Source organism: Macaca nemestrina, chromosome 16 (genome assembly GCF_043159975.1).
Source record: "Macaca nemestrina isolate mMacNem1 chromosome 16, mMacNem.hap1, whole genome shotgun sequence".
NCBI classification, from domain to species: Eukaryota; Metazoa; Chordata; class Mammalia; order Primates; family Cercopithecidae; genus Macaca; species Macaca nemestrina.
In genome coordinates, this window is record NC_092140.1 from 3,105,164 (window position 1) to 3,131,777 (window position 26,614).

Genomic DNA, 26,614 nt, shown 5'->3' on the forward strand with positions numbered 1-26,614 from the left:
TGAATTAATCTACCGCTGTTTTTTTAACTTTGGGTGGCCCTCACCTCATGTTTTTTCCTGTGAGTACGCGTTGGTGAAGGAGCTTAGCTATTTACTGAGTTTAGGAATGAACTGTTTTCTAAGTGACCCACAATTACTGCACTTCTTTTTATCTTGGTCTCTTAATTGTGTGGTAGTCTGCCCAGTTCAGCTTCCAGTGAGGTTTCTGTGTGAGTATTCAACAGGTGTTGCTGTGGAGCCCCCCAGGATTTCCCAGTCTTCATTTTCCACCAGAAATCACTTTCTTTTCTTGATTGCTGTGTCTGATTGCCTTTCCTCTCTCTTGCTTAGCTGATAGCCTGTGAAGATGGTCTTTCACATTGTTTCATTCATGCAACGTAGACCTGGGTTGGCTGCTGATGTTCCCAGTGGCTTTCCTGGGTCTGCTCGCCTTCCTCTGCTTCTGTGTGTGCTTCACCTCCCCTCCGCCCCAGGGGCGGAAGTGCATTTTCTGAAGCAGGAATTGAAGCTTGGTTTGCTTTGCCTTTGTGTTCTTTTCCCTTTCCTCTAATAAATACTGAAAATAGACTGGGAATATCTACTAACTATTCCCTCTAGTAAATATTGAAAATAGATCAATCATTGAACCTTAAGCCATCTTGACTAAGTTGTGGTCCCACTTCAAGTTCAAAGCAGAAGATTTATGATCGACATTGATGATGTTGACTCGGGTTGGCCTTGGGGTAGGCATAGGGGAAAGTGGGTAGCTGAGACCATACGTCAGCTCTTACGTGCCATTTCTTGGCCTCGATGACTATTTTAATGTGTGTGTGGTTGGTTGGTTTGGTTACTTATTCTGGGTTTATATAAAATACACATGGGCTAAGATCTGCTAACATCCAGCATAAAGTGATTTATAAATCACTGTTGAGAGCATTCACGCTGTCACTACTGGAGAGGCCCCAAGATACTTGGTCATTGACCAAATTTTGCTTTTTGTTGTTTCAGGATTGTGAGGGTGAAACTCCCATTCACAAGGCAGCTCGCTCTGGGAGCCTAGAATGCATCAGTGCCCTTGTGGCGAATGGGGCTCACGTCGAGTAAGTGTTTTTCGTTTATTCTTTCCAGCTGAAGATGTAGTCGAGGATGTTTTGTTTAAAGGTAGTACCTAAGCAGCAAAAATCCTAGAACTTTGTTTTCAAAATTAGTAATGTAATTTTGCCTTTTAGAACAGTTGGTGTTAGTGAGGAAAATTGTGTGGATTAAATTGATCTCTAGAGGAGGGGGTTTGATTTCACAGCAGCCTCAATATTCTTGCCGAGAGAGTGTATTTGAACTGAAAGAACAGTTAACTATTTAGATTTGGAACTTGGCATCATTACTTTGCCACCATTACTTTGCCACTAACTAGTTGTGTCACTGTGGTCTTTAAACTTTTCTTTGCCAAGTTTTGATTTCAAAACAAGAAGCTTGGATTGGATTAAAATATCTTTTCAGGCCTCTCTGGCTCAAAAGTTTCTGAAGAAAATTCACTTTTCTTTGTTTTGATTTCCACATCTTAGCAGATGTGAGAAAGTTATGTTTTAAAGCCTATTATAACTTAATGGTTGATAGTTCCTTGTAAAATAGGATTATTTCATTAAAGACCTCAAGCTTGCTGTAAGCTTCTGGTACTGGTGGCATTATTTTAAAATATCTTTTGTTTTAGCCCAGCTTACATCAGTTAGCTTATTTATGCTTTGATAGGACAATCTTAATGTTTACGTATATTCTTTTAGAAGTGAGATCTTATATGCAAATCATTAGCTAGCCATGGCATTATACATTTAACTATTAAATTTATTTGTATTAACTTTTTCTTAAAGATTTATATTATAAAAATTTTTCTTCTGCAGTTCACAGCATTAACAAAATGGATGCGGTTTTCACCCTTAAATATTGAGTGTAAGCTATAGAGCCATAATAACCAAAATAACTGATATCAGCTTTTTTGTTTTACCTTAAATGTTACGAATAATTCATAAAGATTAATTATAAACCTCATTATTCTAATCAGAAATGTGAACATTTAGACTTTGGAGGAAATAAAACACACAAAACTAGTTTAACCCTTTGGTTTCCATTTCATTGCTTTGACTCTGTATTATAGTAAATATTGAAAATAGATCCTAGACAGCAAAACCATACAGGTTCATGCACAACATGTGTAGGTACCAGAGGCTGTCAATCATCTGTGAATATCTTAGCTTCTGTTTTGTTAAGTTTATTGGCAAGATTCGCCATTAGTTTGGGCTGTGATCCTTATATAGTGATTTAGTATTATAAACATGGCCTCTATTTACTGTTACATTGCAGGGACTCTCGCGACTTCATGTATAGTTGTGACTAAAGGTAATGTTGAAACAATTGATAGTATGTTTTATACAAAAGTAGAACATTGAGATGATTCTCAGTGGATTGCTTTAAAGCAAAGGTGCATTTTTCTTAGCTGTAGTTAGATTAAAAACTCATCTTTAATTTTAATAACAGAAGCTTTCATTATAAAATACGGAGTCATATGATTAAATTGCTTGTCATTTATTGAAACAGTGGATAATTAGAAGGTGATATTTTAATGACTTACTTTCTAAATAATACTCTAATTGGTCCTGAACATTTTATTACAAAGGTGTTATATTCATTTTATGGATAGCTTAATCTTTTTAGCCAATAAATATCACAATGTCCTTTTTTCAGTAGGTGTCTTTTTAAAAAATGAGAATCTTTTATTTACAATTCTGTCCTTGGTTACAGGGCCCTCAAGTGTCTCTTTTCCACCAGGTGTGGCTGAGATGGGCTCAGGTGCCAGTCTGTTTTTCCTTCTCAGTATAAGAGCCACCCCTCAAGACCCTGCATTATGGTGACTTCCCTGGACTGAGCTTTCATATTTTTTTTTTACAAGAAATATTTAGCCTGAGCTACCTAGCCAAAAACAATTCTCAAAGTTATAAGCCTTTGGCCTGGAGATAGAGCACAAGTAATCATTATTCATTGCTATTGTATATGTGGTTATTTCATTTTAACATCTAGATAAAATGTCACTTTTGTCAGTAAGTTAATTTGTAAGTTGCTTCTTGATTTCTGCACATTTTTATACTTTACCCCATTTAGTCCACCAACGTGTAACAGTTTGAATCTCCAAAATAATGGTACTAGGTCTATTTTATTCCCTGTAATGCTGCTTATATGGTAAAGTGTAGTCCTAGCAAATCATAACCATTTCTTTTTTTAAGACGTTCAAGGAGCATAGAATTATTTAAAGTTACTTATTTTTTTTTTTCATTCAGAATGGACCAGATTATTAACTCTTCATATTACATGCTATAATATTTAGGAGATAACATAAATTTTTCCTTGTCCTGTGAATAGATTAAAAGCTGCCTTATATCAGTATTATTAAATTAATTTGCTCTTAATTCCTGCTTTGCTTTTTATATATCTGCTACATAAAGTGCCCAAAGTCTTCAATTGTTGTGCTTTTTTGGACATCAGGTACATAATTATAAGGGCAAGTACACTAAGTGTCTGTGGCTAGAACGGTTTGTTATATAACTTACTTGTTAATGTAGGTTGCATCTGTAAGATAACGCATTTCAGCTGCTGTGCATCGTATTAAATTTTCTAGCACCACACGTGAGTATGTTAATGGACTTTCTTTTTCTTTTCTTATTTTAAATCTTGAGTTTTGGTGCCAAGTTTTCTGTGTGTGAGGCTGTTTCTGGCTTATATGTTGGTCATTATTATTTACCATTGTTTAAATCTAAAAATTAAAATGCACAGGATTAAATCTAACTTGTGACCAAACTCAATGTTTGTATACTTTAAAGGACCTAAATCTCTGGTGTGTGGAGTTTTCAGCAAGTACGTGAAGTTGTCACCATCCTTAATCTTGCTTATATAGTAGTTCCATTTTTCCACCACAGCCAGTATTTGAGTGCTGCTTGCTTGATATTCAGGTTTTGACTGGAAGAAGAGGATATATTACAAAAAGATTGTCATCTCATTTTTCTTTTGGACGATGGAACAAGTAACAGTATAACATTAAGTCTTAATGTGATTTTGGAAAAAGACTTGAAAACTTACTATCTGCTGATAATTAAAATCTTTTCACTACTAACATTGTAAATAGCAGAATTCGAGCCTTGGATTAGCTGTACTTTTAGTAATTTGGTACCAATTAATTTTGGCTAATTCGTCTTTATTTTCTTGAGATAACTTGGAGGATGTTTCCATATCAACCAGCTAGTAAAATAGCTTTATACCACTGAGTAGAAATAAAGAGATTCAGAATGAAACCAGCATTCGTTGCATCTCAGGCAGATTTGTAGATGCATTTTAATACTACATTATACGGATGCCAGTGTTTAATGGCAAAGTCTCAGAACTTTTCTATAGGAGAAGATTTCTTTGGAAGCCATTTATTCTGTGGTAACCAGAGCTTCAGCTGGGCTACCTGTATTTTAACTTAATTATTTTTATCTTAACTGGGATCATTAGATAGCTTGAGAAGCATCAATAGCCTTATATAAGCAAATTCAGTGACTAACTCTAGAAAAGTCTCTCCTGCCTAGTTTAGAAAGTAGGCACAGTTGGCTATAATAACAAAAGCCTAGAATGTGATATTAGTAGACTATTTTAATGCCACGAAAACTGCTTCACTTTTAGACATTTTAATTAAAATGGAATTGTCTTAGTTTGGATCATAATTGACCATTTATGACCCACCTTTGTTTACCATAGAGCCCGGTCTAGAAATCAGATTTTCATTAGGGCAAATACAGGTGATGAGCATATTTAATACTAGTGTTAAATTCATTTGTGACTTTTGCCCTTGGCAAAATGTAACCTAGATTTACTTTTAGCCGTTCATTTTGAAATTTGTGGTTTATTTTCATTTGTTCATTTTTTTTGCCTGTCAGAATAATATTTTAGTTACAAAATCTACCAGAATTATGACTCTGAATTCATATTTTCTGATTTTAGGTCCTCTGAATTCTGGTCATCCTCACATCCTACTTTTTGCTTCTGTGTTTTTGTTTTTTTTTTTTTAAAGAGACAGTCTCACTCTGTCGTCCAGGCTAAAGTACAGTGGCATGATTATAGTTCACTGCAACTTCAAACTCCTGGGCTCCAGTGATCCTCCTGCCTCCGATTCTTAAGTAGCCAGGACTACAGGCACATACCACCATGCCCAACTAATTTTTAAAAATGTTTTGTAGAGATGGGGGTCTTGCTATGTTACCCAGGCTGGTCTCAAACTCCTGGGCTCAAGCAGTCCTTCCACCTTGGCCTCCCAGAGCACTGGGTTTACAGATGTGAGCCACTGTGCAGCAGCCTCCTTTTATCTAGTTGTCACCACAGCACACTTGTCTGGTCTTGGCTATTTTCTGGTTGTTAAAGTATTTCAGGATGGAGGAATCTCTTCCTGAGATAGCTGTTAAGTTCTGCCTGCTAGACAGGGACAGTAAGTGGGTTGATACCATTCCAGACTTAAGAAATTAAGTTTAGAATTTTGATTGTTTTTCACAGCAGCTTGATTAAAATACAGATAAAATTTCTTTACTGCTTTTGTAGATAGTGCTTTCAAATAAAACCAATGATTTCTAAATCCAAATGTCTTTTTCCCTTGCTAAATTATAGCAGGAGCATGCTAAATATTTCATCAAACTCCTGGAATGATGGTTTTACATTTTAATGTATGCAAACATAATTGTGGTTCAATTGCAGTGTAAAACTATCCTCCGTAACTTTGAACTTGAAAACTTGGCACCAAATTTATTTAGGTAGAAACTCTTTAAAATAGTTTCTTCCTGTTATTAACTGAAGGATATATTTAAGAAAGTCTTCATAATTAAATAAGATTTTGGATACCAAAGGGTTAAAAATACACGTGTTTCTTTTGCTGAAGATATCTTAGATGTTTGCTAATGTTTTGTCTGTACAAATGGACAATTTAGTAATGTTTTTTATCTTTTTTTAATGATTCCATGTATTTGCTTATTTCCATCTAGGAATAGTTACTAATGTATTTGAGATACAGCATACCAAATTTTAAAGTAACCAGAATCGTGAGTTGATGGCTTTTAGTCCATACTGTTAAACTTATGTTGAAATATTGACATATTTAAATTGGCTTCATGCTAAAAAAATTACCAAAGGTAATTTAAAAGGCAGTGTTTTAGAGCAATAGCTCATGGTCAAGGTGGTCACATGACAATGGCTTAAGCTCAGTCAGTGTGCTTCTGCACATTATGTGTGTCTATGTATTTTTAATCCAAATGTTGCCTGCAAATATGTGATCCCTTATTATTTAAGTTTCCTGTATTATGAACCATTGCCCGTTTTAAATCACACAGAAGATTCTGAATCTGTAAAAACTACACATGTCAATGTTTTACAGCTACGTAATTCGAATTGACTTGATTTTTTCAAGTAATCCTAGAAAGGGGGAGCATTCCATATAGAAACTGCTGAAACTGCCACAGGTGCTTCTCCGAAAACCTTACAGTTGTGGCATTGAATGTTCAGTATCGCTTCCTTTCTGCACACGAGGCATACTGTTGAGGTATTTGTTGCGGTGATTGGTTTTAACGCTAATCTAGGAATTCAGATAGAGATGCTTTAGATTTGCATGCTTTGCTTACCTAATTTATGATATCTACCTTTCTATTTGTAAACTAACAATAGCTAAGTTGAGATCAGAATTTTAACAGAAATATTATTTATATAAAAATTGTTATCTTTTATTGTCACATGGCATTAACAATAAGAAAACATCCTGGAGGTGATGTGACAACTTGGATTCTAAAAATTAAACTTCAGGTATTTCCTGATCCGTGGTTTTTCAAAATTAAAACAAAGTCGTTCTCATCAGAATGGCTTCTCCTTTGTTCTGGAATTGTGGCACTATAAGTGGAAACTGGTGGGACCCTGGCTGGCTTCAGAGTAGAACCTGATTTTTAAAGTTCTTTGGGGGAGAATTCTTAGATACAAATTTTAGTGAAAGTTCTTTTGGGGAGAGTTCTCAGATATCAATTTGAGTGTTTGAAGAGACAAGGTCTTCCTGTGTTGCCTAGGCTGGTCTCAAACTTCTGGCCTCAAGTGATCCTCCTGCCTCTGTCTCCCAAAGCGCCAGGATTATAGGGTTGAGCCACTGTCCTTGGCCTAGAGGTAATAAATTTTAATATTCTATTCAGAATAAGAAAATATAGCATATCAGCATTTGTGTCTTTAGTAAAGTTAATGCCGGTTTGATTTGTTTTTGTCAGTTATTTAACAGAACATGTAATTCACAGTAAAGATGATTCCGTTTTGTCCCACATTTTAATATTCCTGTTTTGAAAGAATAGTAGAGAGCATATGGGTGGCCTGCTCAGTGACTGCTTTTCCTAGTCTTGGTGAATGTTACAGGGAGAGAATTTATAGATAAAAGCACAGCCATCATAGTTTCCACAATAAATTGCAGCACATTTAGCTTGCTAGCCTAAAAATCTGATCATGCTGAGTTTCTTTTAAAGAAAGTTAATTTTAGAACTTCAAACTAGAACCAGTTTGAACCGCAAGTTGACCGTTGTCTGAGTTTTAAAAATCTCTTCCCATTTTCAAAGATTTTTCAAATGGATGTTGGAGAGGACCAGGGAGGACAAGGCTATAGCTGTAGAACGACAGACTCCTATTTTCAGAAATGAACAGACACGCATTTTAGGTCAGGCACAGCCCATGTATCCAGCTGCATCAAACTGGGAGTGCTCAGTTCAAAAGTGCGTGTTTTGAAGATTTCATCTGAAAATAATGTGTACACCTTCATTACCACCAGTTTGCATTCAAAATCGTTTTTTGAGTCTTTTTAAACTCTTTCTTCTGGGTACTTTAATTTTCCCTTTGGAATAGTGTGCGTAAACACAGTCCAGATGAACTTTTGTCTTTACTACTGATACCTCACTTGAGGTTGACAGGAGTGGCCAGCAGTTAGTGCCTATGGTCACGTAATACACTAAGTCGGTACCTGTGGAGTGAAAATCCGGTCTCCATAAAAAACTTAAAAACAATGGCTGGGCGCAGTGGCTCTTGCCTGTAATCCCAGCACTTTGGGAGGCTGAGGTGGGTGGATCACCTGAGGTCAGGAGTTCAAGACCAGCCTGGCCAACATGGTGAAACCCTGTCTCTACTAAAAATATAAAAAATTGGCCGGGTGTGGTGGTGGGCGCTTGTAATCCCCGCTACTTGGGAGGCTGAGGCAGGAGAACCTCTTGAACCCAGGAGGTGGAGGTTGCGGTGAGCCGAGATCACACCATTGCATGCCAGCCTGGGCAACAAGAGTGAAACTCCGTCTCAAAAAAAAAAAAAAAAAAAAAAACCCAGAAAAACTAGTTGGGCATGGTGGTGGTACCTGTGGTCCCAGCTTCAGGAGGCTGAGGTGGGAGGAGCACCTGAGCCCGCGAGGTAGAGGAGGCTACAGTGAGCTGTGATTGCACCAGTGCACTCCAGCTTGGGTGACGGGAATGAGACCCTGTTTAAAACAGACAAAAAACCTGTGGAGTGAAGGGTAAAGGATGGAGTATTTAAAAAGTACTATGACAGAACAAAGTACTAGAAGTACTAGGTTTGAGTGTAGATAGAAACACAGAACCTGTAAATCAAGTGTTTCATTTATGTGTCCAACTCTTGCTGAATTTTAGCAATTAAAACATGAAAATTGAAATATTGCTTAACAAATAGGAAAGCACATATGAACATAGAATTTAAAGACCTGAACCTCTTTTATGATCTTTAATGATTATTTGCTCTAATCTTTGACTTGGAAACCCAAATTATTTTCAGTCTAACGTATTTGAAATTTAACTATTAAAAAAGTTTGAGGAACTCAGACTTTGAAGTTAGGGCTCCCTTTTTCCAGATAAAGCACATTGCCTGGTTTATTGCAAGGCACTTAGAACATGTAACCAAAAACACTCAATTTAGGAATAGGAATGATTGTTTCACAGCTAAGTGCTCTCTCAGGGTCTTTTTTTTTACACCCCTCTCAAGTTTACCTTTATATATTTTTCTTGTTCAATATTTTGTGACAGATTTGGCAACTTTTAAAAAGTTTTATTTGAGTTGAATAGTGCATAAAATTAATAGATGTTTTCAGAAAATCCATTATTAAGAGTAGAGGAATATTAAGAGGAGAAATATTATTCTAAAGAGAATCAAAACCACAATGAGAGACCGTCTCATCCCCGTTAGAATGACAGTTATGAAAAAGACAGTAACAAATGCTGATGAGAATGCAGAGACAAAGGAACGTTTAAACACTGTTAGTGGGAATGTAGACTTGTACAGCCATTGTGGAGAACAGTATGGAGGTTCCTGAACACACTAAAAATAGAACTACCATATGATTCAGCAGTCTTACTACTGGGTATATATCCAAAAGAAAATTCATATACTGAGACATCTGCACCTGCCATGCTCATTCCAGCACTGTTCACAATAGCCAAGATTTGGAATCAACCTAAGTGTCTGTCAGCACATGAACAGTGGTATGTGTACCCAGTGGAATACTATTGAACCATTAAAAAAACAAAATTTTGTAATTCTCAGCAAGATGTATGAGCTTAGAAGACATTATGTTAGGTAAGCCAGGCACAGAAAGATAAATACGCCATGTACTGTACTTACGTGGAAGGTAAAAAAGATCTCATAGAAGTAGAGAGTGGCTCATGCCTCTAATCTCGGTGCTTTAGGAGTCTGAGGTGGGAGGATCACTTGAGGCCTGGAGTTTGAGACCAGCCTGAGCAACATCTCTTTCAAAATTAAAAGAAAAAAAAGTAGCCAGGCATGGTGGCACATGCCTGTATACCTAGCTACTTGGGAGGCTGAGGCTAAGGAGGATCCCTTAGCCCAGGAGTTCCAGGCTGCAGTGAACTATGATTGTGCCACTGCACTCCAGCTGGGGCAACAGGGAGATACTCTGTCTCTTTAAAAAAGAGTGGTTACTAGATGGAAAGAGTAAATTCTAGTAGTGTTACCTTGCCCTGTAGGGTGACTAGTTAACGGTAATTTTTTATTTTTATTTTTTATATAGCTAATTCAATACAAATGAAAAGTGTTTGAGGTGATGCATATGCTATTTTGTTTTTTTAATCCCTGTATGTTGTATTGGAATTTACAGTGTACCCCATAATAACAGAGGAATATTTACAGTATCTATTTGGTTAAATGTTATTCAGCAGTTCTGGCCTGCTGCCTTTTTTTGTATGACCTGTGGGCCAAGAATGGTTTTTACATTTTTAAATAGTTGAGCAAAAATCAATAGAATAATATTTTCTAGTATATAAAATTAGATGAAATTTCAATTTTAGTGTTCATAAATAAAGCTTTATGAGAGCATAGCCATGCTTAATTGTCTTGAGGCTGCTTTCAGCCTACAACAAAAGAATTGAGTAGAACTGAGAATGTATGGTCTTCAAAGTCTAAAATAATTACTACATAGTCCTTTTTAGAAAAGTGCCTTCTGGAAGATGATACTTAATGATCATTTCAGGCCAGTTTCTATAATGTGCACTACACAGTTGAGCGACCACTTGCAAGGTTTTTAATGTGAGCAGGGATAGTGGAGGTGATGAATGTAGGTAAGGAGAGGAAATGAGAATGAAGACTTTCAGGGGCAAGAGATGGTGGTGTCGTTTTGTGTTGTGTTCCTGAGTCAGGTACCAACAGATTTCCTCAGAGAAGAATATAAATGCTATCAAGTTAAACTGTATGTTGTATACATTCAGCCCTTGGTAACAAGGGAAATGATGAGTTGAAATGTTCTTGTACCTCACTAGCAGAGAAAGGGTGCTGGATATTTCTGTTTCTGATAATGCTGCATAGATAGTAGAGCTCTACTTAAATGTAGAGCAAAATTACAGTCTCCTCTAATTCCTCCAATTACCGTGTATCCTAGATTCTGATACCTGTCCAATACAATTTCTAGAACTTTTTGATCTCCCCATCATGTCTGCCTTCTAGTGCCCCAAAATTATGTGAGCTGCTAGAAGTTGTTTGACCTGTGATTGTTCTTGCTTCCTTGGTCCTTATACACGAGTAGAGTATATAGCATGAGTGGGCCATAATCCATCTTTTGAGCTCTTTGAGTAAAGTAGGTTTTGAGATAATACCTAAGACCCCATGGAAATTTGGTTGGTCTAAGTAGAGGACAAGCACATGTTTAACTACTTTTGGTAGGGGAAAAAGTGAAGTGGGAGAGCTTACCAGTGCTATCTGTGTGTAGGCTAACACTCTCAAACTTCACAGTCTCCAGGAATCTCCATATGTTGGCACTATTTTGTTGATTATTTTTCTTTAAGGTTATATTTCTTTGGAAGATCAGTAAACTTGCTGTTTTAACCCAAATTCAGTGTAGTCTTCAGCTTCTGAATAAGGAATAAAAGTATTGAATGTGCTTTGGATGTTCTTTTAACAACTTCAGAATGTTGGCATGCCCGTTGAGCATCTAAACTTCCCTCAGCGAATTGGTGTTTATTTAGAGATAGAGTCTCACTCTTGTCGCCCAGGCTGGAGTGCAGTGGTGTGATCTCGGCCCACTGCAGCCTCTGCCTGCCAGGTTCAAGCGATTCTCCTGCCTCAGCCTCCCGAGTCGCAGGGACCATAGGCATGTGCCACCACAACACTCAGCTAATTTTTTGTATTTTTAGTAGAGATGGGGTTTCACCATGTAAGCCAAGCTGGCCTCAAAGCTCCTGACCTCAGGTGATCCACCCGCCTTGGCCTCCCAAAGTGCTGGGATTACAGGCGTGAGCCACCACGCCCAGCATGGTATTTATGATTCTAAGTGCCATTTCAAAAATCTGTTTGCTCTTTTTTATCCTCTGGTCCACTAAAGAGTAATCTTTACTGTGGGGTTTGTTTCATATTTTTATTTGTTCTAATACTAAGTAGTAGCTTCTCATGTCTCTATTTCTTGATTTTGGAGAGCAAGTCTGTGCTTATCTGTAGAAATAATCAGTTTATAAACGTATGTTCTCCTTGAAGAGTTTTTGAATTTTCATGTGGAAACTTATTTTTCTGTTCACATTCTTGACAGAGTAGACCCTCCCAGGTCATCTGCACTTCTGATATCTTTTGAAAGTGAAATAACACCATTAATAAAAAGTTCAGCTATATGATTAAGCTGTCACTTAATATTAGTATATTTTCTATTTCAATAACAAGGTGATCTGATTTTGTACAAAGTGTAATTAATGTAATTCAGTCTGCCCAAACTTTGGTGCTTCCTTTTCATTGAATTCATATATCAAAATAAAAATATGCAATACTAGAAAATACGGCCGTTCATAGCCATGAAGTCTTACTGGCTAATAAAAATACCGACTTTAGTCTCTAATCATCCTGCACATAGCTGCCTGACATTTTTAAGAATTTTGTTGGTTTCTGAGATTCTCAATTCTCTTATACCTGATCAAATAGGATTTGGGTCTTTTTTCAAAATGTGTAATACATTTATGCTTTAAAAAGTAGAGACACGTTTAGTGAGTGTCCATGCCCACTTTTCATTTCTGAGGTCAGAGCTTTATGATGTCCAGAAATAACGAATACAAGAGTATTGTTCTTATAAATAAGAAAATATTATTTGTCCCTAATTCTGTAGTTTTCACTCTCAAATGCAGGGTTTGTTTTTGTTTTTGTTTTGTTTTTTTTTTGCATTAACAGTAACCCCAAGAAAAGCATCAGGGTTCTGGATTGGTTGTTTGAGAGACACAGCACAAGGCCTTTATTTCATCATGCTTTTGCTGTGGATGTAGTGTAGCTTGTTGAACAGGTATGGAAGGTGATTTTGCTGTTAAGTACTTCTCCAGTTTGTTTATCAACCTGCAGCTAACAGGATGTCTGCTTTTTTACAGGTTTATTTCACAGAGCAGTGTACATTCTTGTCTTCCAGGGGAACTTCAACATGGAGTTACCTTTGATCCCTCAGTTTTAATTCAGTGTCTAAAGGTTTACAAGTTCAACTTACTCTATTTTATTCAGCTCTTTCACTTATTCTGCCATCACTTCCTACTTTAATCTGAGTTTTAGCTACTGTAGAAATCCCAGACCTTTCCTTTTTAGTACTATTAGCCAGGTAAAACTTTGGTTCTTGTGAGTGATAAGGATGAGTTTTTAGGACAGTATTCAAAGCCTTTTTAAAGGAACCAACTACTCAAATGCTCTAGAATGCCAAAAATGTAATACTCTTGCAAGTTTTTCCAAGCAAGGCCAAAACAATCAAAATCTGACAGAAAAACACAGCTTTTCAGCTCTGGAGTCTGGTGATACTTCAATGTCAGGACATCCTTCTAAACTTCCACTTACAGTGTCACATGTACGCATAAAGGCTGGCCTGTTGGTAAGCCATTACTTTTATTTTTAGGAAGACAGTTATGAATGCCATGGACAATTTCAGTACATGTTTGTTTGTTATGATTTTATTCACGCTAAAGGAATGGGTTATTAAAATTAAGTGCAGATAATATATAATTCAGTTTCAAGTCTGAAGTTAGCATAAATTTAGATTCTTCAGACTAAATTTAAACATAAAACATGATTTTGAGAAGTTAAATAGGAAGATGCCTTTTTAAAACGTTTAGCATATTTATTTTATCTCCCAAATCTTGCTTAGAAATCAAATGTGTATAAGAGAAGTTAGTTACAGAGCTAGATTGATTAACTACTTCTTTAATGAAGATTTGCTATGAATTTGTTTACTCTTTCATACCACCCTCAGATAGCTAGTCAGTTCAGCAGGAGCAGAGACCAAGTGAGCACGCGGACGGGGTGTAATTCAGTGTTTTTGTGTTGTACAGCCTGAGGAATGCCAGTGGCCTGACAGCAGCAGACATTGCACAAACCCAGGGTTTCCAAGAGTGTGCCCAGTTTCTCTTGAACCTCCAGAATTGTCATCTGAACCATTTCTATAACAATGGCATCTTAAATGGGGGTCATCAGAATGTATTTCCTAATCATATTAGTGTGGGAACAAATCGAAAGAGATGCTTGGAAGACTCAGAAGCCTTTGGAGTAAAGAAAGCTAGAACTGAAGGTGAGACCACTTTGTGGGTGGGAAGAGCACACTTATTTTTCCTTTCTTTAATATGTTTTCTTTTTATGGCTGAACGCACCTTCGAGATGAGACCTTCACTTCAGGTGGTAATGTGCCTGGTGGATTGTGCGGTGACGGTGGAGATTTCTCCTGTACTGCCACTGCGAAGATGGGACACTTAACAAAAGGGGATGTGAGGGAAATACAGCCCAAGCGTAAATGTCTGTGTGGAACTTTTTGAGCACCCATGTTTACCTGCCGTGAATTAGATTTTTTAATCTGTTGTATCTGTTCGAAATATATCTATTAAAGAAAATCTGCCACTGTGCCTGATTTTTTTTATTTTTTATAATTTGTTTCTTGTAAATGTTCCTGGGCTTATAAAAATTGCTGATGGTCTGGCAGTAAAACATTTTCACATTCGGGAAGGTAAATGTTTTCTGTACTATTTCTGTACTATGATTTGACCTCAGCTGGTCTCTGTACCCCACATGGTAATACGTGTTCATTTATCACAGCAAGATCTGGTGTATAATTTGATCTTGAGGATTTAAGTCCCTAAGGTAAGTTATTTTCATTGTAAGTATTTTTCCACCCTTTTTTAAAAAGATAGTCTTGCTCTGTGACCCAGGCTGGAGCGCAATGGTGTAATCTCAGCTCACTGCAATCTCCGCCTCCCGGGTTAAAGCAATTCTCCTGTCTCGCCTCCCAAGTAGCTGGGATTACAGGTGCATGCTATCACGCTGGGCTAATTTGTATTTTAAGGTATGTTTGAGTTTGCAAATAAGCAGCCAACCAATCACTCTTGAAGTTGAAAACATCTCCCTTTCCTATAGGAAAATCATCTGTATCTATAAGATGTCTTAGGCCAGTTGTCATGGCTCATACCTGTAATCCCAGCACTTGGGAGGCTGAGGCAGAAGGATTATTTGAACTCAGGAGTTTGAGACCAGCCTGGGCAACATAGTGAGACCATGTCTCTTTAAAAAAAAAAAAAGTCTTAATAAGGTAAATGTGACAGCTTGGCAGGCGTATTTAGTGGACATGGAAAGGGAGAGGTGGGAGTGTAAAGTAATGAACCAGATTGTGAGCTCAGATTTGCTGAGGATAAGCAGTTTTGCCTGTTGGTTTTAAAAAAAATCAACTGTACAAGTTATAGCATAAGAAAAACTGAGTGACTATCAGTTAAGCACTTAAAAATATAGAGGTCTTGGTTAACTTTAAATTTCATGAACCAATATCATCTTTTCTACCTTATTTTAATGAGTGTGTCCAAGTGAAACATTTTTTTCCCTGTAAAGTTGATAAAATGTCAGTATTATGTACTTCACAACTATTTAAATCTTGTCACCATAAAAATTCCTGTGATAAGACTTTTTGTAGTAATGTATAAACTTAACAGTTTTATAAAATTCAAGATTTTTATGAGTTAAGCATTTCCAGAAAGATGCTAAAATCATAAGCATGACATGAAGATCTGCGTAAAATTCAAAATGGTCTTTTTTAATGGTGATGTATTCAGCATTGTCATTTATTTGTACCATGTTTTAACATATTTTTTCTAATGTATTTTCAAAGCCTTTTAAAGAGCATCCACTTTTTTAAAAAATCCTTTGTAATTTCCTTTAAAGCCTGGTTAATATTGTAGAGTGGCCTTGTGCCCTCATGCACGAATTGTACATGTCTGTCCGTGTATGTCACTGTATAGTCCAAATGTCCTTGAAAAATGATTTATGCTTCATTTTCTTATTGCTGATAAATCTTAAATTCTGTTTAGTATTTTTAAAAAGAGATCACTTAACATGCTAATTGGACTCAAAATGCACCTAGAAGAGTTTGTAAAACTAGTCTCAGGGTTTCTAAGGTCAGTTGAATTGGCCAGTACCACGTTGCTTAATTACCCTGAAAAGCATTTCTGAGGATTCCTTGTTTCCTAATCCTCGATAACTGCATACATTTGGTTTTAAGAGTCCTGCTGATTTCCGGGGATTTAATTTTCTTCCTTTAGAAGGAGGATTTGTTTTGGTTGACCAGTGATTAGAAGTTCACATTTTGCACATTAAACTCGCCATGCGGCCTTCCCAGACCATACATTCCTGGTCCTAAGCCTGAGGGTGCTAATTTAGACACACACAGGGTTGGAGCCAGCACTTCTGCTTCAGTGTTGCAGGTAATCCGCAGACCTAACAGGTTGAGCCACTGTTCCAGGTACACAGGACATGACTGATGTTTCTGTGATTATCACAGTAGAAATATTTCAGCCAACATGCACATTACTTTAAAGCCGCTCATCTCTGGTTTTCCTAATTTGTATACTGACTGTGACTTGGCTGATTTCCTGGAACTTCTAATGGTTCTGTCTTTTATGTAGTTGACAGTCCTTCGATTTGCCCCGCACGTCACGAGAGTGTGTTGTGTATATTTCTTTATTTTGTGTGTGTGTGAGTAGAGATGCGCATCTTCAGCTTACCCACACTCCCACCACTCTCTTCCCTGTGGGAAAAGGTGATTTCCCCCCTTTACATTGCATACTGAATGTGGTATGTTAGGTATTGGGAATCATTCTTGATCATTGAAACAGGATTTTTTTTCTCCCAATTACCTGAGTGTTCTGCATGAAATTGTTCTTGGTTTCAATAGATACATAATTATTTCCATTATTTGGCCAGTTTTTTAGTTTTGAATTAAAGATACATTGCTTTAGTTTTAATTGTAATTCCTGGCATCTTGTTTTGATTTTGTTTAAATGTGTGTGTTTTAAGTTTTGCTTAATCTGAATTACTAGGTTTTTGGTTCTCATGCCAGAGTTAACAAAAAAAAAAAAAAAAAAAAAGATAAATTGTTTTTTCCTCATTTAACACATGCATACAAAATACTTTGAGTAACTTCACATATAAAAATATTTAGAAGAGTTTAAGCTGGGTTTTTTGTTTTGTTTGGCTTTAAAAACAAGTTACAGGTGCCAGGGATAATATCGTGGCTGCATAACTTTTACCAATAAAACGTAGTCTGTTCCGTTTTCCTAGAATTTAAGAGTTAACAAATATTGAGGCTGTTAGTGTGGAATTTATATTTACAAAAGTAATTACTTTAGAAAGTTTTCTCTCTTAAGGAGATCCCTGTAAAATTCACTCTTAAAAAAAAAAAAAGCCAAAACACTTGTCTGAATGTTAACCACTCTTCCCCACAAAAAGTAGTATCTCTGCTTTTAGTAAACTACCTTCAAGTATTTTAAATTGGAGGAATTTTCTTTTGGAAACTGATCTAAAAGATCTCAAGTGAAGAATAAAGACTTGGCCTTTCGTATTGCTTGAACATTACCTGTCTTGGAAGTTATGCTACAAGAAGTCAGACTTTAACTTTCATAAAGTTATTTGCATCTGTATCAAATGCAGTTTAGTCAGAACATATAATAGGTGTAGACATGAACTCTGGAGGGTGAAATACAATCCACAGTTACTTAAGCAGTTTGTTTTGATGGAAAGTATCTTGGGATAATACTTTACCCAGTGTGGGATTTCGTTCATTTTAGATGGCGCAAGGAAGTATCAGTCTTTAAATTTTTGTTTTCTGTTTATCAGTCATTTGCTCTGATGGTATGACGCATGGGCGTCGGGATTCCAGCTGCACTGTATAAAACTGAGTTCAGGTTTGCTAGTGTTATTGGTTAATCTTCAGGAATAACCCAATGCAATTATTTTTATATGTACTCCTTGGAAACTTGTCAAGTTTTTCAGTGATCCTGGTTAGAAAAGAATGCCAGTCCCTTCCATGAGTGAAAACTTCATTTTGCTGATTGATAATTGTTTTGGATGGAGCTCAAGAGTTGTGGGGAAGAAGTGGGGGAACACAGTGTGAGTTTAAAAACTGACCCAATAACTTCAATTTCACAATTGGGACAACATTTGCCCCAGAAGTAGGCTGTGGTGACAGCAGATCTCAAGCGTTAAACTGACTTAACAGCTCGGTTTTAATCACAGGCATATTATTGATTGTAGAATCTCATTCATACTGTGAAGGTATTGAATATAAAAACACCTTACAGAAAGAAATATCTACAACCTGATGATATAGAGGTAAAGTTACTGGTGGAAAGTGTTAACACTTTCCCAGAATGGATTTAACCTGGATAAAGGATCTCTGCCTTTTGTCCTTAACTGTTCGTGTTGAACAGGGTTAAAGACTATTGGTAAAGGAGGGCAGATATGACTGGCTGGTTTGTTAAATGATAGATGGTAATTGCTTGAAACTTGAGAGGAAATAAAATGCCTCCCAGGGGTAAATTTGTAATTTAGTTCCTTGTAGTTTAGTTACATATTAGAGCACTGTAACTGCTGACATCCTTACTGTTTTCAAATTTGCAGTAATTTGTTTACAAAAATTTGGCCAGGATGATAGAACACACCTACCTAATTGTGTTCAAGTAAGGAATGATTGTTTTTTGTTGATCCCTGAAGATGTGACGTCTTGAAATACAGTCTGAATTACTTCCAGTCCAGACAGTGTCTGCGTTTTCCACTGTTAAAAGTCTCCATTTGAGCAAACTTAACGGGCCTGAGTTGTCCTCAGCACAGTTGTGGACACCCCAGTGGGAAGCAAAACCAAGACTGGCACACTTGATCACAAGCTGCTTTTGTATTTGAGCCAAACCTCCAGTCCGCCCTAGTCTGTCCAGAGCGCTCACTGCCTTCCTCTGTCCTTGGTTGCTGCTGCTTCCTGCTGCCTGGAGTCATCCCAGCCCTCTGCACTGCTGGAATCTGGGCCCTGGTCGGTCCCACAAAAGGTCACCTTGTAATAGAAAAACATTTTGGTTTTAACAGGACCTTAAAAAGTTGAGTAAAATGTGCTCTACAGCAGAACAAACAGTAGTTCCAGGTAATGACTGGTGGGAAACCGGGAAGGCAAAGCATCTTTCCTTGCTGCTTTAATGAGAGGACATTGAGGCTTCCCCAGTGGAAGCAACAGCAGGATGCACTCAGTTCAGTGGAAAGGCCACAGGCGGGAGGGGTCCTGGGCCTTTTGGCCACCATTCAAGGGTTGTGGGTCAACACCTGGGACCCACACAGCACCTAGAAGCACAGTAAAAGGTAGATTACAAGTCTAGGTCATGTTCTCAAGCTTCACCTAAGTTCATTGTGTGAAACTACTTGGCAGTTTTTGACTTGTAACATGTCTCCTGCTTTAGTCTTGGGAAATATAACCAGTATGGCTCGGGTCTTGGGAGTAATGTCCTGTTGGCTGATTGGAGCCCCTATATCCCAAAATATGACTGTTCATAGAGTGCCTTTTTTTTTTTTTTTAATGTAAGATTAAAGTTATGATCAGGCATTTTTCCTAAACCTTAGATGTATCTGCAGGCATGCCTGTCAGTTACAGTCCTGTTTCCCTGTGTGTCGGTATGAGTGGTGCCCCCGCAGTGTCTTCACCTGGCCAGCACTCCCACAAGCCTCTGTAGTGGCACGACCTTGATGTCCAGGTGCGTTACTTCTGTAATGCGGCAGACCTTCCCGAACTTGAAACTAAGACTTTTTTCATGGTTTCAAGCTGCTGGATCCTGAATAGCTCATAGTTGCAGTTACTGGGAACTGCCTTTAGGGGTTTTGTGTAACCCCCAAATTTCAGATGAAAATACAAATGCAGACTGTTTAGTTGCCCTGGGCATCAGCCCCAAGTGGAGCATCTCTGTGTGTCCCCCAGGGTCAGGAATGTGGGTTTCTCAGGCAGAGGCATGCTCTACTGGCTTTAGTTCTCACTTAGGAGGTCAGGCAGTGACCACACCTGGACATGGCTGTATTTGTGAGCAGGGAGGCTGGAGGTTTTGAGCTAGTCCTAGGTAGGTTTCCATCCTGAACATTGTGTCTCAGGTGTACTAGAAGCCTGTCTTCCCAACAGACACCTGCTTTTACAGTCAAGTAAAGACCCTTTGTAAAAAGTGGTCTTGCTAACATTTTCAGAAATAATCATTGTTTAAGAGTCAATAGGAAGATAGGAAAGGATAGTGCTTCCTGAGTAAGCTGATGACCTTGGAAGACATGTTTTTCTGAAATTGTACAGGCCACCTTTCTCAAATGCAAGATGTAATTGATTCGTTCAGCAGTGGCAACAGGTGTGTGGGAGCAAATGCCACAGTTGGCAGGGTCTTGGTTGTGGGAGGAAATGGGTCCAAATCCAATGTTCTTCAAATTTTGAGAGGCCAGTTTCAATTTCATGGCTTACAGCATAAAGAGAAAATTGCAGGCTTAGTATCTGTAGCAGCCAATTGAGAACTTATGTATAGCTACTAGGAATGAAGGCGGCACTCATGAAACAGCATTACCCAAGGCTCTGGGACAGCTGGTTGTGGGAACTACACTGTATAGAGAGGCCATATCTATGGAGATAGAATGAAATTCTAGGGTGTCTGTTGGCATGATTCCCACAATCGGAATCTTGCTTGGTAAAAGATGGAAGCCTTTCATTCTTACCCTGTTTTGTTAGAGAAACCATCTGCATTAATAAAAGATGCGGCTACTCAATGGAGCAGTTTCTGAGAGGTCCCTGGCCGCTGTGAGCCTTCTAGTTACAGGATGAATTGCTGGGAGCTAGTGCTTTGCCCGCTTTCTTTTCCCTGGGCTGCCCTTGGCGCGGCTCTAACGGCCGCCTAGTGGCGCCTCCTGCACCTGCACCTGGCACGGCCAGGCCTGCCTGGATGGTTGTGATTCCTCGGGTTGTATTACAGGCTGTGCCGGCTACTGATCGTTTGTTTTTGTTTACCTTGTGTTTTTGTTTCTCCTGGCTAGTGAGTGGGCTTCATCTGTTGATGTGAGTACTATGCTAGGTACTGGACCTAGTGAAGAAGACAAACACCCCAGCTTTCGTGAAGCTCTTCTCTGTTGGGGTTTTCTAACCTGCTTTTCAGAGGTGTGAAATTGCAGGCAACCCCTAGTTGTCACTTTATCTGGGGAACATTGGCATCTGAATGCCAATTGAGTGTGTAGGTATTTTAAGCTGTCTGCATTGTATTCCCATCAAAGTCCACCCTTTTGTGCAAACCGTGTTTGTGGTTGGCTTTGCAGGATTGCAGCCTGTGGGAGGAGCGAACGCTGACCTGCTCTTGGCTGCAGGTTCTCCGTGTATGCATGCCATGAAGGCTCCTGGAGGTTGGGACGACTTTCGCACACTTGGGAGATCTGCTCTTCCACCACCCCACGATCCCTTTTTTTTTTTTTTTTTTTTAAGATGGAGTCTCACTCTGTCACGAGGCTGGAGTACAGTGGCATGATCTCAGCTCACTGCAACCTCCGCCTCCCGGGTTCTAGTGATTCTCCTGCCTCAGCCTACCAAGTAGCTGCGACTACAGGCACTCGCCACCACACCCGGCTAATTTTTGTATTTTTAGTAGAGACGGGGTTTCAGCATGTTGGCCAGGATGGTCTTGATTGCTTGACCTCGTGATCCACCTGCCTCGGCCTCCCAAAATGCTGGGATTACAGGCATGAGCCACCACGCCCAGCCCTTTTTTTTTTCTTTTTTTCAAAAGATGCCCTGCTTACACACTGATCTCTTAAAAGTGCATGCCTGAGTCACAGTGAAAGTGGAGCCTGGCCTGTGGGAGATTTTTTAAAGCTTTGAGTAAGGACTAAAATCCACCATTTAATGCCTCTGGTTTTAAAGCACCTGTATTTTAAGAAGGCTTTTGGCCTCCTACCTATTCAGACTTCTGACTACCCCCAATCCCCCCAGCTACACAAATCACACTGCTCTGTTTCTCTCCCAGATACTAATTCAGAAATCGGGTTTCTCATCCTGTACATTAGCATCTTTGTAGAATAATCCAGATCTAGTATATACAGTATAATCAAAAATGAGTTGTGTGCCTCTAAAATTAGAGCTAATTCAAGCTGCAAAGTTCCGTTCTCCCTATTTTTAAATGTTTATAGGAAAGAGGTATTTAGCACTGAAAGTTGTTATTTGTGGTGTGTATTCTTTGGCCCAGAAATAATTCTAAGTATCTGAGTTAACCAGAAATACACACAAAAATGCATTTATGAGTATGTTAATTGTGGTGTTCATGATAGGAAAGAAAAGGGCTAAGCAGCCCAGACAGCTGCAGGGAATTGGGTTAGGTGAATCGTAATACAGTCATAGGGCAGAGGAGAGATTGTTTTGAAATTAACTGATACAACATTTATGCCATGGTAAATGAATAAAGCAACGTGTAACAGTGATTTGTTAGAATCCTTTTTGTTTAAAACACATTTTTAAACACTAGAAGCCGTTCAGACACGTGGAGCTGCTTGTAAGAAGTGAGTCTTGCTAGGATTCGGAGGCGGAGGTGCTTGTGCAGAATGTATCACATGGGGCATTCGCATCTCCACAGTGCAGAGGATGGTAATCTTGTAAGTGAAGTGCCCATGTAGCTTTAACTTCACATTTCTAACTCTTTCTGTATTTTGGTGCTCAGATCAAATGCCACTCTGGGATAGTGCTGACAGACTAGTCTTGAGTCTCTCAGCCTTTACATTATTTTTTTGTTAATGGAAATAGTGGATTTTTTAAAAATCAGGATTGTTTTAATTGTATGTTAATTTAAGAATTGTCTTAGTATTTTTGTTTGTTTTTAAAGTCTACTGAATTTGAAAATGGAGTTTAGAATTGTTTCCAGGTTATATAACCACTTTATGTCCTCTAAATGGCCAGAAAATTAGAATTTTTGCCATCAAGTAAATCTATAATAGGTATCTGAAATTCCATGACTTTAAAACACTGCACATGTCAATAGATTTTTTGATTGTGGAAAAGTTTTTCAGTCATGTGCTAAGCTCATTAGTGACCTGTCCATTTTTTTTTAATGTGATTGTTTAAAGTGTTCAGTGCCCACACAAAATAATGTAAACTGTGTGTCTGAACACGTATCTTGTTACAGACAAAGGAATCTGAAACAGTCTTTGTTTTCTGTGCAGCTCAAAGCTTGGATTCTGCCGGGCCACTCATGAATGGCGACACAGAAGACGATGCTGACAAAATGCACGTTGATAGGGAGTTTGCTGTTGTAACAGGTGGGAGTGGACAGTTTCCTGTTAGCTGCAACAACAATCCAATGGTCGAAGACACCAAACAGCAGGAGAGTGGTTCTGTTGGACCAAAAGAAATAGAAATATATACTGTGTCAGCAATGCAGACCCCGTGTCGTTGCAAGAATCAGTATGCGTATTATTTCTAACATGAGTTTTTCTCAGATGTTTTGCACTGTGCTGTCCAGTGTCTTTTTAAAAATGTTACACTATAATTTGCATATCTTGGGCAAGTTTGTAGATACAAGGATCAGTGTTTTGGGTATATTCTATGAACATGAAAAATGTAAGTGCAATCTTTCTATTCTGATTTGAAGCTGTTGCTTAATGTGCCTTGCTTATTTTTAATGAGGTTTGCATTTTTAATTTTCTGACATATGGCCTTTGGGTGAATATACCGAACATGCTACGGTTAATATTTTCAAACCAATATACCGCAAAGAGGACGACTAGCAGTAAACACTGAGAATTAGTCAGTGTGGTTCTGACTCCACCCGGTCACTCCAGCATGGAATCTTTTACCCAGGACTTGGTTGCTTTGGTTTCTGTGGTCTTCATTCTGAGTCTGTTAAAATGGTAAACACTGTGTTTCACAACACACATTTTATACATTAATGTTTTTAGTATATTAAAACAGTATTCCTATTTCCAATTTTTAAAAGGCAGAAGAAGCTCAGTTCTTATAGCATTTAGAGTATCTAAAATGATTTGTCCATTTAGCTATTGCTTTTTTTCTGCTGCTCTTTTATTCAGGTAACTACAAAAACATTTTTAGCCATTCTCTTAACATGTAAATATATTTAGAAGTAGATTTTTTTTTGAGTTTATTATGTCTTTATGCAAAATTCATAACTGGGGATGAAAAAAAAAAGAGTATGTATTTTGTTCCCAAACCCACATGAAAAAATCATTTCTGTTCACTAAAGTTACAAGAAAATGTGTTCATCTTTCTGAAAACTACAGAATTGCTGGGGTCACCTTTTTCCCAGTAGAGAAATTCAGATCAGTTAGTATATTTAAAATAATAGGTTTTCTGTAGTCTGGGACTATTTGACCTTAGGTAAAGATCCATAACAAAACTCAAATCCTGCGTTTTTTAAAAATGACCTTGCTACCTGCTTTTGAATTGGCAGAAGTGGCCACCCTTTATTCATCAGACATTACTTCTTTGTTAAACTATATCCAAGCTGGAACGTACTTTTGAAAAACCCAGCCCATCCCATTTACCAGATGCCAAGTACATACACCCCGTGTTTCCCGTCATTTGATTTATGACACTCTGACTGAATAAACAATGTGTTAAATCACTAGAGATTACTCGAGGTTTCCCTTATGGGACATGGCACTCCACGTCCACTAGAAGCTTGAGGGAGCTGCCTCCATAGTCCTTTGAGAATCAGACCAAAGGCTGCTCTCCTTTAAACACTTAAGTTCAAATTTTTGTTTGGCTAAAATTATTTCCAAAGAATACATTTTTGAACAACTATGTACAGCTATCTTTGCATTTTAAATGCCCCTAGTTTGAGACTCAGGGGAGGGTCAAGTGTCCTCACCCCTGGAAAGGACTCGGGTAGTAGGGTGCTTGCTTCTAAATCCCGATTTTCTCTATGGGATTGGCTGGAAGGGAAGTAGGATCTTGTCTGAAACCTCATCCCCAGCATTGTGTTTGGATGTTCGTGGGATCCGGGGGCTGGCCAGGCAGACAGTGAGAAGGGAAGTGCGGGTCTTGGCCGGCAGCTGGGAGCAGAGGAAGGGAGAGCGTTGGAGGTTGTGATGTGTGTGCTGTGCCTCGGTGGGTCTGAGGTGCCCGCTGTTTTATGCTGTTTTATTAGATTCTCTGTAACAACATGAGCTTACCAACCAGCCTTGATTTGGAGATTAAATAATAGAACAGATTTAGTTTAACTGGGCACTGAAGTAAAATTCTACTTACTTTATTCTTAGTAAAAACTATACATACAATAAACAACTGTCAGGGTTGCCATCATATTTGAGTTTTGTCACCTAGGAAAACATTGTTTATACTTTGTTTTTGAAAAAAATCGTATGAATTTCCCCTGGAAATAACTTGTTTTATTTCTGTTTTTATTTTCTATTTAGTCCTTGAAACACATGTTTTCTAGTCTAGGATTTTAGCCAAATAGAAAAGCTATCACTTAATTTGGGGGAAAAAAATCTGTTGACCTATGAAGAATTTATAGCAATTATTAAACTATGTTGCTTAAATATCCAAAAACTGGACAATTAATGGAATATTTAGATAATGTTTCCATTCACTGAACAAGCCGTGATCCTTTATTGGCAGGAAGACTTGCAGGACGTATCAGAAAGCTCTGTCAGAGGTACGCAGGCGGTGAGATGGAGGGAAGCCCTCCGTGGGAAGAGTCGCGCAGTGTGTGACGTGTTAGGGTAATCGGATGTGTTTAAGCTGCGTCCTTATTCTAAAAGTTATTAGAACTGAGCTCTTCTAGATTTAATATCATGCTTTGCTTTGGTAGTGAAGAACATTGAGATAAAATCTAGTATTACCAAGTTAGAGATAATTTTAGATCATCCCTTATACTGTTACGTGAATTGTTGTGAACATGAATATTACTGATTCTCAAGTTCCAGTATACAGAAGAATGACTTGTCGTTGCCTGTCCTGGTGTGCCCAGATGTTCCGTGATGGACTCTTTATCCCATAAGACATCTCCCTCTTGATAGATGTCTGTATATGCAGATTAAACTATCAACATTTTTTCCAGCAAAGGTGGTTTTTGAAAGTAACCTAATGAAACCCTGGCTGCCATGGTCATTTTAATTGCTGGACTGAGAAGAAGCGACTACATGTTGTGCTGTTGGCCCAGGCCTGCAAGCGTGAGGACTGTTGGCCGTTACAGTTCCTCGCTGTGGTTGCCGGTTTCTCTGTATCCTGCCAGTGCTCTCATGTGGCATTTGGCAGAAGTACTACGTAGATTTCTGTGCTCCTGAAAAAAAATAAAAATAAAAACTTAGGGGTTCCTTTTAATAGCCCTGATTTGAGGCTCAGGGGAAGGGTCAACAGTCCCTACCTGATTTATGAGATTTTTTAAAAACCTCATGTGATGCTGTTGTACATAGTTCAAAGAGCTTCCTTAATTCGCTTAATTTACCTTTTTTTCCATTTTCGCTTGAGAACTAGAGAAGTTTGTGTTCTATTGGAACCCTCTGTAGAACACTTTACACTCAGTTCTGATGGACCTTTTCAGGGGCGATTTTTAAACCACTCTCGAAAGTAGTCTTAAAATGAGAGCACTTTATCGATGGCTTTTCAGGACTGTGTTGGTATTTTTCATGCAGTGTATTTGTCAGCTTACATGTTTCAGTTGAGCTACCCGATGCTACTGACATGCATGTGATTTTCCTATCTTACCAGGCAAATACTACTGTTAACGTTTTAATATTAAGTCTACTTATGCACATTCATTTTACTTTGAAAAAAGAACTGGTTTAA

The 26,614-nt window shown here is 38.2% G+C and overlaps 1 protein-coding gene across 5 annotated transcripts in view; it reads left to right on the forward strand.

Annotated features, from left to right (window-relative positions):
* LOC105485291 (ankyrin repeat domain 10) overlaps positions 1 to 26,614 on the forward strand; it is a 36,513-nt gene that overhangs the window by 8,207 nt on the left and 1,692 nt on the right. For 3 of the 5 annotated variants that reach the window (XM_011747578.3, XM_011747577.3, XM_071081030.1), the window contains exons 3-5: positions 988 to 1,079; positions 13,851 to 14,086; positions 23,029 to 23,124. In XM_011747578.3, coding sequence (XP_011745880.2) covers positions 988 to 1,079; positions 13,851 to 14,086; positions 23,029 to 23,124 — 424 coding nt within the window. Of the gene's footprint in view, positions 1 to 987; positions 1,080 to 12,908; positions 13,003 to 13,850; positions 16,790 to 23,028; positions 23,125 to 26,614 lie in introns of those variants that run through there. The other 2 variants (XR_989466.2, XM_011747579.2) reach the window with 2 other exon arrangements.